This window comes from Cyprinus carpio, chromosome B2, assembly GCF_018340385.1.
Source record: "Cyprinus carpio isolate SPL01 chromosome B2, ASM1834038v1, whole genome shotgun sequence".
NCBI lineage: Eukaryota > Metazoa > Chordata > Actinopteri > Cypriniformes > Cyprinidae > Cyprinus > Cyprinus carpio.
Genome location: NC_056598.1, coordinates 31,010,940 through 31,022,573, shown reverse-complemented (window position 1 = coordinate 31,022,573; position 11,634 = coordinate 31,010,940). Strand labels below are relative to the sequence as shown.

At 33.9% G+C, this 11,634-nt stretch overlaps 1 protein-coding gene across 1 annotated transcript in view; it reads right to left on the bottom strand.

Moving 5' to 3' along the window:
- Window positions 1-308: 308 nt before the first annotated feature.
- The window catches only part of LOC109109495 (vesicle-associated membrane protein-associated protein A-like), a 16,090-nt gene continuing 4,764 nt past the window's right edge, over window positions 309-11,634 (bottom strand). The window contains exons 2-5 of the mRNA XM_042719145.1: window positions 4,917-5,069; window positions 4,453-4,556; window positions 2,521-2,601; window positions 309-621 (exon numbers count right to left, since the gene is read on the bottom strand). Of these exons, the coding sequence (XP_042575079.1) occupies window positions 421-621; window positions 2,521-2,601; window positions 4,453-4,556; window positions 4,917-5,069 (539 nt within the window). The 3' untranslated portion in view covers window positions 309-420. The remainder of the gene's footprint in view (window positions 622-2,520; window positions 2,602-4,452; window positions 4,557-4,916; window positions 5,070-11,634) is intronic.

Below are 11,634 nucleotides of genomic sequence, written 5' to 3'. Positions count from 1 at the left end.
AAAAACAATATAATAATAATAATAATAATAATAATAATTATTATTATTATTACTACATTCTAAGTTACAATTCCTTTTTATTATATAACATTCTAAGTTACAATTCCTTTTTATTTCCTATTTTTATTTAGTTGCTTATTGGTTATTATTAATATTATTTATCCATAGGCATGTGTAGACATGTTTTAATTTATGTAATTAGTTGAAAGTTTGCTTGTAAGGGCATTAACATGAGAGATTATTAGGGTTTGTTATATGTAATTGCTTAAGAGATTGTTTATTAGAATAATAATGCTGTGGAATGTTAACTTATGATAATAAGAGCTTGTATCTGTGTATTTGTTATTACATGCTGAAAAATCCAATATAAATCAATCACAGTGTTTATGAGTTAATATTTCTGGTAGATTTGTTTGATCATTATAGCAGCAATATGTGTGACATGTTCTCTTCTGCTGACCCCGCTGACCTTTGACCTACCCTACTGATGTCTCTATTCTGCTCTCTGCTCTGACCCTCACTGACCACCGCAGGCCTGCAGGCCTTGACCTCTGACCCTGTCGTTCTAAAGCCGCCCGGAGCGGCACGGAACCAGTGGAGCAGGTTTCTCTTCTGAGGACTCTGGGACGCCAGGTGCGTTCAGGAACAAACATGAAGTCACATGAACACTGTGTGTGCGTGTGTGTGTGTGTGAGTGTGTGTTTTAGGACTGCACGATTTTGGGGGGTCGGGGGTTTAAAAAATGAGATTTTTAAAACAGCTCCAGGTTTGTTGTGCTTGTTTGCCAGATTATTACAATAAACTAAAACCATATAAAATTGTTACTTGACATAAACGTTAGTTGAAACAAAAAAAGCTAAAAAATTTAACATTTTATTTCAGCTAGTTGCCAAACAACTTTTCTCATTTTCATTTAGTTCAACTTGATATACTAAAATAACCAAAACTAAAATAAAATTAATTAAAACTATTTAGACTTAAAAAACAACTAATAAAAACAACAAAAACACAATACCATTACTAAAACTTTATAAGTATATATATACACACACACACACACACACACACAGGTGCATCTCAAACAATTTAAATATCGTGAAGAAAGTCACTCCTCGTGAAGCTCTCCCAAGTGTTTGAATCAGCTTTGATTGACAGTATTCTCAAGCTTGCCGTCATCCCTGTTGCTTGTGCACCTTTTCCTACTCAATTTCTTCCTTCCAGTCAACTCTGCATTTAATATGCTTTGATACAGCACTCTGTGAAGTAATGAGCTTCTGTGACTTACTCTCTTTGTGGAGGGTGTCAGTGATTGTCTTCTGGACCACTGCCAAGTCAGCAGTCTTCTCCATAATTGTGGTTTCAAAGAACAAGAGGTACTCTGAATATATACTGTATAGATGGTCATTTATTGAAACGCAAATGTAAATATAAAAACTTTTAAAATTAAATGAATATATGAAAGTTTCATTTTTTGATTCAATTTTGATATTCTAATTTTTTCAGATGCACCTGTATATTTTCACTTTTTTATAAAAAACTTTTTGTCCTGATATGTCTAATTTTTTCGATATGCACCCGTATATTTTCACTTTACAACCAAAAAAAAAAAACAAAAATAAATATAAATATATATATATGTTCTATATTTTATAATATAGTATATAAATATAATATATATATATCTATATATATATACATATATAAAAACTATTATAGTATGTGAATGATACTAAATAACATTGCTTGTTTGTACAGCTTCATAATTTGGCCAAATATTTTGTGTTTACATATCAATATAACTATAATCTAATAATAATAATAATAATAATAATTCTTTTTTTATTATTATTGTTGATACTATTATTATCATTATTACAAAATACTACTTTGAAAAAAGAAATAATATAATTTCACTGTAAAATAAAACAACACCAATCTTTTTTTTTTTTTAAGTAAATATTTATTAATATTTATGGCTTAATTTCCTCATTTATAAATGTTTAAACCATCCAGCTTTTATTTTGGCAGAAAACCACAAAGAAGAGCTTAAAGCCTCTCTTTTGTTGGAAAACGTTGCATGTTGCATTTTTAAATGGTTGTATGTGCATCAATCGTGCAGCCCTTGTGTGCATCAGTGTTGGTGAAAAGCAGCTACATATACGCTTGATAAAAGAGGAACAAGACATTATTACTGAAAACACAACTGCTGAAGCTTCAAAACTTGACTTTAAACTCTAAACAGCTGGAATAAAAAAGGTGCTGTAAGTGGTTTCAGATGTTTTGCCAACTTTAGCCAAACTCTCTGAAACCCCGCCCTCCGAACACAACGGCCAATCAGAATGAGTTAAGTGACAGACAGGCAGTGAGTGTTTGTGATTGGCTGGATCTCTTGGCTTTCACTGATCAAAAACAATAACTTACAGCACCTTACCATAAGAGTAGAGCACGTTCTGCTGTTAAAACAGAATTATAATTCAATTTACAGCAGCGTGTAACAGGGTTTCGTCTCGCTGTACTCACCGCTTTATCGTTTTCAGACGGCAGCTCAAAGACGCATCTGAGTTTGGAATCCATGAGCTCATCGGGTTTCACGTCTTTCCACTGAAACACATGAAAAACAGGCAATTCATCAGCCACAACCACTACCAGCTGCCCACACACACACACACACACACACACTTTACACTGGAATTCAAGCATTAACCCTATAAAGCCTGCTGCATCGTATATGATACATGGATTTCCAAGGCCTGTAAATGATCAATCTTTGCTGTTTCACACTCAGTCTCCTGCATCTCTTCTGTCTCTGATTCACATCACACAGCCTTAAAACCATCAAAACCACTCATATCTTAATTGATTTTGATCAAGTAAAGGTCAGAGTCAAATCATCACAGATTTTCATCAATCAAAATCAAGAATAACTGCAGTAATATCTCCAGATGAACTCTTACTGGACTGAAGCAGCTCAGCTTTTCTTGATTCTCCATCAGTCATGTTTTTAGAGTCTCAAATCTGATCATCTGGGCTTGCCTTTGAGGAGCGTTTGTTTCCAGAAGCTGTACTTTCCACGTCACAATTCACTGTTCCTCAGCGGAGGAATGATCTTCACAAGCCCTCCAGAACATCTCACATCCTTCCGTGAGGAGCCTTTATTTTCTTCATCTCTCAATCACTGCCATTAATATGTTTGGATCATTTTACCATCTCATCTCACTGAGACACATTACTGCAGATATATCGAGCCGAACCGCTGATATTCAGAGTTCAGTTTTATTGTCAGTATTCTTGCTCTACTTGTTATAAAGATCTCGTTCATTTACAGCACAAGCATCTCACGTGGCATAGCTATGAGCCATAAAAAACAAATATGATACAAAACACATATGCATGCACTTCATATTCTCTCTCTATGAGCCATAAAAAACAAATATGCATAAAAAAAAAATATCAATAAAAAAATATATATATATATTTTATGACTATCAACACATATTACATGCTGCCATCTGCTGGTGTGAACACGCATTTACACAAACAAACACAAAAAGGGTTAAAACAGTTGCGCTAAACAGGGTATTTGTTGCCATCTGCTGGTGTGAACACGCATTTACAGCACTGAACAGCAGCGACACACACACACACACACACACACACACACACACACACACACACACACACACACACACACAGAAACACACACACACACACACACACACACAACACACACACACACACCACAGACACAGACACACAGGAGCACACACTCCACACACACACACACACACACAGACACACACTCACACACACACACAGACAGACACACTCACACACAGACAGACACACACACACACACACACACACACACAACAGACACACAACACACAGACACACACACACAACTAACACACACACACACTCACACACTCAGAACTCAGACACCAGAGACAGATACACACACACCACAGAGGAGACAGGCAGACACACCACACACCACAGACACAGACACAGACACAGACACACAGACACCTCAGAGACAGACCAAACACAACAGCACACACACACCACACAACCAGAGACAGACACACACACCAGACACACACAACACAACACACACACACACACACACACACAGACACACAGACACAGAGGACACACACACCACACACACACACAGACACACACACCACAGAGACAGACACACACACACACACACAACAGACACACACACACACACACACACAGACACACACACACACAACACACACACAGACACACAATACACACACACACACACACACACACACACACAGACAACCAACACAGACACCCACACAACACACACACACAATACACACACACAGGACACACACACACACACACACAGACACAACACACTCACTCACACACACACCACACACACACACACACACACACACACAGGAGGTTTACCAAGGCTTCTGTGTCTGTAGCGGCTGCGGGGGCAAAGATGGTCTGTACCATGAACTTGTGTTTACTCTTCTCGTTGGGGTCGTACTCAAACGGCTGCAGCATAACTGAGACAAAGACAAGTATTAACACAATCATATAAACATCTATATGACGACTCATCTGCACATAATTAAACTAATCAGTAGCCTCACTCAAAAAAAAAAAAAACAACACAAAACACCACACACACCATACTCTTTACACAAAAAGCGTTTTAAAACTTCATCAAAAAAAATCACCGAATTTGAAAGCTGAGACTTTGTTTCATTTCAAAAGTAACAAAAGCATGTCACATGTCAACTGAAAACAGCAAGCACAGACGTAAAGATCTCAGCTCATCAAAATAAAGCTTGATATCGTCACCCAAGCTGCTCGGAGTGCTAATTAAACCTCATTGTTTTGGTGAATGGTTTGGGATTGCTGACCTGAGATGATGACCGCGGCCCCGGGGTCGATGATGCCGCTGTTCGGCCGAACGCAGTATCTGCGCGGCGCTGTGGTCTTCACTTTGAAACATACTTTCCTCTCTGAGGGGTTCTTCAGCTTCAGGTTCGCAGTGACCACATCTGTGAACGGACCTGAGAAGAAGAGGAGAAGAACATCACATCTGGAGAGGAGCAACGCTCTGTAGCACTGCGAAAACAACCAAACAGTATCTGGTTAAGACACTGCGAGTAGATCTGAGCCCAACCCCTACAAACACAACTCATTTTATACACACTAAACACTTTAAAAGAGACAGATGTGTAGATGTTTGTAAAAGATGTTTTGGAGGGATGAAACACTGTTAAATTACACCTCACTACAGAACCTTTCAGAAACGCAGATTTCGACACTTGTTTAGTGCATCAATCGATAGAAATATCCGTACACTTCTATTAATTGTTTAGTGCATCATTTGGGAGGCAGCTCCAGAGTTCTATGACTTCTGTGATGCAAATGAAAAATACATTCTCGAGGGCGCCCTCTAGTATCCAGTATTAATTAAACAAACATTAAATGTTTATAGCACCAAACAATAACCACCACCACACTATTTTAGGTATTTTTTATTCTATTTTTATTTTTATTTTTTTAAGTATCGGTGCAGTCAATTTTAAAAGTATCAATTTGGCACCAGTATCATAAAAAAAAAAAAAAAAAAAAAAAAAAAATTAAAAAATGTACTAGCCAATAAATTAAAAAATGTACTAGCCAATGGCGAATTAATTGGCAAGGTGTCTATAGAGGATTGTTTAACCATTGCATACAGTCCTTCATGTTATAACCTAAGTGTCACAGAAAGACAATCAGTGAGAGGAGACGAGGTGCCAGCATGTCAAACAAAGGCAGAGACGAACAGATTCGAACAAGTTCGAAGACTCTCTGAAACAAACAAGCACAAAGACGCCACTGTAGTTTAACCGGTCACAGTCGGATGACTTTATTGAATCACATAATGGCTAGATTACCGTGAAAATCACATTTTACTGGCATTTCAAACAGCGCTATTTTTGAAGGTCATATAAAGAGAGACATCAGTTAAAGACACTGACAAAGACAATGAAAACCTTGCACAACTAAACACACACAACTACGCACACCCAACGTCATGGCCTGCGCAGGCATTCTGTGGCCCACATGCAACCTTTATACTTAAGACATGCAATAATAGCAAACTGTGGCCCTTGAGCTGATCCGTGTCACTGTGTTCAGATGCCGGAGGACTTTTCTTCTGTGCAACAAACGGCTCACCCAGACAGCTTTTTCATTATTGCTGGGGATTTCAACCATGTGAACTTGAAAACTGTTGCACCAAAGTTTCTCCAGCACGTCAAGCCCTGCTCATCAGTGGCTCTGAGAGAGTCAGGAGCACCAAGTTTCCGATGGACATTCCCTTACATCTGCACTTTCACTTAGCTGTGCACTATAGACACTCTTACACGATGTTCAGTTTATATACAGTACAGACCAAAAGTTTGGAAACATTACTATTTTTAATGTTTTTGAAAGAAGTCTCTTCTGCTCATCAAGCCTGCATTTATTTGATCAAAAATACAGAAAAAACAGTAATATTGTGAAATATTATTTTCAACTTAAAATAATAGTTTTCTATTTGAATATACTTTAAAAAAATAATTTATTCCTGTGATGCAAAGCTGAATTTTCAGCACCATTACTCCAGCCTTCAGTGTCACATGGTAACATCCAGTCTATCACATGATCAGTTAGAAATCATTCTAATATTCTGATTTATTATGAGTGTTGGAAACAGTTCTGCTGTCTAATATATTTGATGAATAAAAGGTTAAAAAGAACTGCATTTATTAAAAAAAAAAAAAACATTCTAATAATATATATTCTAATAATATTTTTCTTTACTATCACTTTTTATCAATTTAACACATCCTTGCTCAACAAAATTTTTTTTTTTTTTTTAAAAAAAAAAAAAAAAAAAAATACATACCATTATTACAAAATATTAATACAAAAAAAACATATCTTAAAAACTTTTACTTATTTTTATTTCTTTTTTTTTTTTTTACTTTGTTTTTATTCATCAGAGTCATCCTAAAAAAGTATCACGTTCTGAAAAAATATATAAGCCGCAGCAGAACTGTTTCCAACTTTGATAATGAATCATCATATTAGAATGATTTCTAAAGGATCATGTGATAATGATCCCTAAAAAATTCAGCTTTGCATCACAGAAATAAATGATAATTTAAAGCATAATAACTTTAAAACAATTATTTTAAATTGTAATAAAATATCACAATATTTACATTTTTTTCTGTATTTTTGATCAAATAAATGCAGGGCTTGATGAGCAGAAGAAACTTCTTTCAAAAACATTAAAAATAGTAATGTTTCCAAACTTTTAGTCTGTACTGTACATCCGCACTCAACTCACCCGGTGTGCACTAAATGCACATATTCTAACATAATACCAGCTCTGAGCCACCTCAATTATGCACAAGCACTTTATTCTCAAACTCTAACATTTCTTACATTCCTACAATTTCACATTTCTACCTCATTTAACACTGCTGCCTTGTTATGTTTAATCTGCTCTCATGTCTGATCCGTGTTGTCATGAACACGTGTGTATACTTGTTTCGTCAGCGTCTTTGCACCTTGGTCCGTCAGAAACAACATTTCGTTCTGCTGTATACTGTGTATGTGGAAGAATGACAATAAAGTTGAAGTATATTAGGACATAAGGTCTATAAATGTGGGCTCAGAAAATGATGTTAAAGTCGGCATGAGTGCATTAAAGCACAAGGATACACAACAGAGACAGTGTCTCAGCAGGTGGTCCTCAGCAGAATAAATGACATTAACCTGCAGACTAATGGTTGATGTGCAAAATCAATACCTTCACCACACAACAAATAATAAATACAAAAGTAACACATGTATACAATAAACAATAGACAACAATACATTGTATGTGTCACAATTATACATTTCTCTTTTATGACAAAAATCATTAGGATATAAAGTAAAGATCATGTTCCATGAAGATATTTTGTAAATTTCTTACCGTAAATATATCAACACTTAATTTTTGATTAGTAATATGCAGGATATGCAGGAGGAAAACAGGTTTAATTCAACCTCAACAGTTTGGGAAATAATAAAATGAAATGTAATAAAATTTAATAAAAAATAAAAAATAAATAAAACCAATTAAATTAAATTAAAAAATTAAATTAAATTAATTTGAGATAAAAATTAATTTAAAAATAAAAAATTAAAATAAAATGTATTTAAAATATAGACACACTTGACTGAATAAATAAGTGCTGGAAATTAGTTTTGCACACAAATATGAATTGTGCCCAAGTATGAATTTCTTTGCAAAACTTAAACTGATTTCTCGAACAAATTAGGAGATCAATAGTTTTAAAACGGTGCGTCTAAAAAAAAGTGGGTTGCAGGTTGAATTACAATAAGTTAATATATTATCATTACATTACTATGAATATAATTAATATTATTAATATCTTAAAGTAATTTAATTTTATGAATGAGGCATTTAATGCTGTACACCCAAACGTTTTATAATCAATTTTATTACTATAAGCCTATATAAAATTAAATTATCAATATCTTTATTATTAATTAAAATAAAAAAGTACATATATTTAATAGACAATTGCATCTTAGAATTCAAATGAACAGTTACTTATTAATTATAATATCTATATATATATATATATATATAGATTATATATATATATATATATATATTATATATAGAATAGTTTTTTTTTTTCTCAATAGATTTTTTATTTAAATTTCACATTAATTGTGTTTAATTAACCAACATTCAAAGGTCATGTGAATAAAATCATATTAATAGATATCTCCTCAGTTCAGAATTTACAAGGAAAAGCTCATTTAAACTGCAGCAAGCAGGACAGTTTGGTACAACAAGCAGCAGCAGATTTCACAATCGAATCCCGCTCAGCTCTTCCGATGGCCTTTAGATCAGATGAAAGGAGAAGATGATGTGAATTATGCCTCAAAGCCAGGATCTTATGACCACGCATGTCGCATATTAGTGGATTAGAGGAGTCCTGCAGGATCAAGCGCAGGAATGGATGTATTTTTGTAAACACGGTACAGAACACCAGATGCTCGACCTCAGAAATTAAGTTCTGCTGGAGCTGTGAGAAGAAGGATTATTGTTTTATAAGACATGACTATCACCAAACAAAACAGACATCATAAAACATCATACGGAATCAATCAACGTAAGGAGACATCCAGAGAGAAATCTTATCAGCAGGAAAACAACGACGTGTCTTCAGGTCAAACGTATACATAACCCTTCACACACACGATTACAAAAGAGCCGGACTACAGAACACTGAGAGAAACGGCTGTATTGAAACATTAGATGGAAAACTAGGAAGCTATGAACTGGAAATAAAATAAGCTAAAACTAAAATCTTTTTATTATTATTATTATCATTTAGGTTTTTAACAAAAGTATCAAAATCACTAAAAAACTAAGATAAAAAAATGAAAGTGCACTGAAAAAAATTATAAATTTTTTTCTAAGATAAGTGGTTTCAATTAATTTATTTTAGCTATGTTTAAATAATTGTTTTTTGAAAGTTAGTCAACTAATTTTTTTTTTATTTAAAATGTAGCTAAAATTAATTAATTGCAACCACTTACCTTATTTTTTTTTAAATTTAATGAATAATTTTTTTCAGTGTATAAACAGCTAATTAAAATAAAAAACTATAATTATAAATAATAAATAACAATAGTGTAAAAGCATATAAAAGATAAAATAAATAAAAAGTAGCATATAAATAAATGAACCAAAAACTGAAAATCAAATGAAACCTAATTAGTAATATTTTGAATAAACAAAAACTGAGAAAAATGAGAAAAGCGCATAATAATATTAAATTACCAAACCAAAAAATTCAAATTAAATATAAAAATATAAATAATTATAAAATAACGGCATGTAAAAATAGATTATTAAAATTACGCAATGAAAAATTTGAAATAAATACAATAAATGAAGCCTAAATAGAAATATTCAAAATAAACAAAAACTTATAAATGCATGTAGCAAAATTACTAAAAATGTAAATTAAATATTTAAATATTAATAAAAACTATAATATCTCATTGCAGTTCAGTACAGAAGTCATAACAAATTAACATTAGTTAAAAAATATTAAAAATATTAACATACCAACATAACCTGTTCAAATAAAAATAACAAAAAATAACAACCTGCTTACTGTAAACCATTAATCTGAGACATCTCTGTCTCTTAAGATCAGAATCTGCTAAATGAAGTCACGAAAATGAATAGACGGATCTCTCTTCATTGCATGAGAATGACATAATGCTTTAATTGTGTGTACACAAGTCATGTTTTTAAGCAACAATACGACTGACTAATCAGGTTAACCCTGACAAACATGTACATGAATCCCTGAGAGAAATGCGGTGGATTCTACTGTGAAAGTCATTTCAATTCAACAACCCTGCAAAAGCATGATTTCAGCTGAAAGGACACTGCAACCCTCAGCAGATTTTCTGCGTTAGATCGGTACGAAACCCATCAGGATGAAAGGGATATGTCTGCATCGTGTGACTGTGTCTGGTGCATCAACAACCTGGCTCTGGAAATACGAGAAAACCAAATCGTTTTAAAATGTTCCTCAGAAGGCAAGCAAAGCGGCGTTCCTTCTAAGTCCATGGACGCGCAAGCTGCGGGACACACGTTACGTTCTTTTTACTTTCACGCGCTGCGGATGTTATTTAATAAGCGATCTATTAAATTAAGCCTAAATAGAAATATTCAAAATAAACAAAAACTTATAAATGCATGTAGCAAAATTACTAAAAATGTAAATTAAATATTTAAATATTAATAAAAACTATAATATCTCATTGCAGTTCAGTACAGAAGTTTCCAGGTTAACCCTGACAAACATGTACAATAATGATCTCTCTTCATTGCATGAGAATGACATAATGCTTTAATTGTGTGTACACAAGTCATGTTTTTAAGCAACAATACGACTGACTAATCAGGTTAACCCTGACAAACATGTACATGAATCACTGAGAGAAATGCGGTGGATTCTACTGTGAAAGTCATTTCAATTCAACAACCTGCAAAAGCATGATTTCAGCTGAAAGACACTGCAACCCTCATCAGATATCTGCTGTTAGATCTGTACGAACCCATCAGTATGAAGGGATATTTACTGCATAGATGTGACTGTGTCTGGTGCATCAACAACACAACTCTGGAAAGCCCACGAGAAAACCAAATCGTTTAAAATGTTCCTCAGAAAACAGAAAGCAAAGCGGCGTTCCCTTCTAAAGTCCATCAGACACCAAGCTGCGGGACACACACGATTACGTTCTTTTCACTTTCACGCTGCGGATGTTATTTAATAAACGTAACTGTTACACGGCTCTCAGGAACAGCTGATTCTGATTGGTCAGTCACGTCTCCTAAACTGTATATTATACCTTAAACCCTTCTATCATTAAACAAGTAAAGAACTTATAAACACCATTTCATTTAAAGACGCAATAACTAATTTCTTTATGATTTGCTAACAGCAACAAACGTTCATTTAACAACAACAGAGATACAATTATATATAT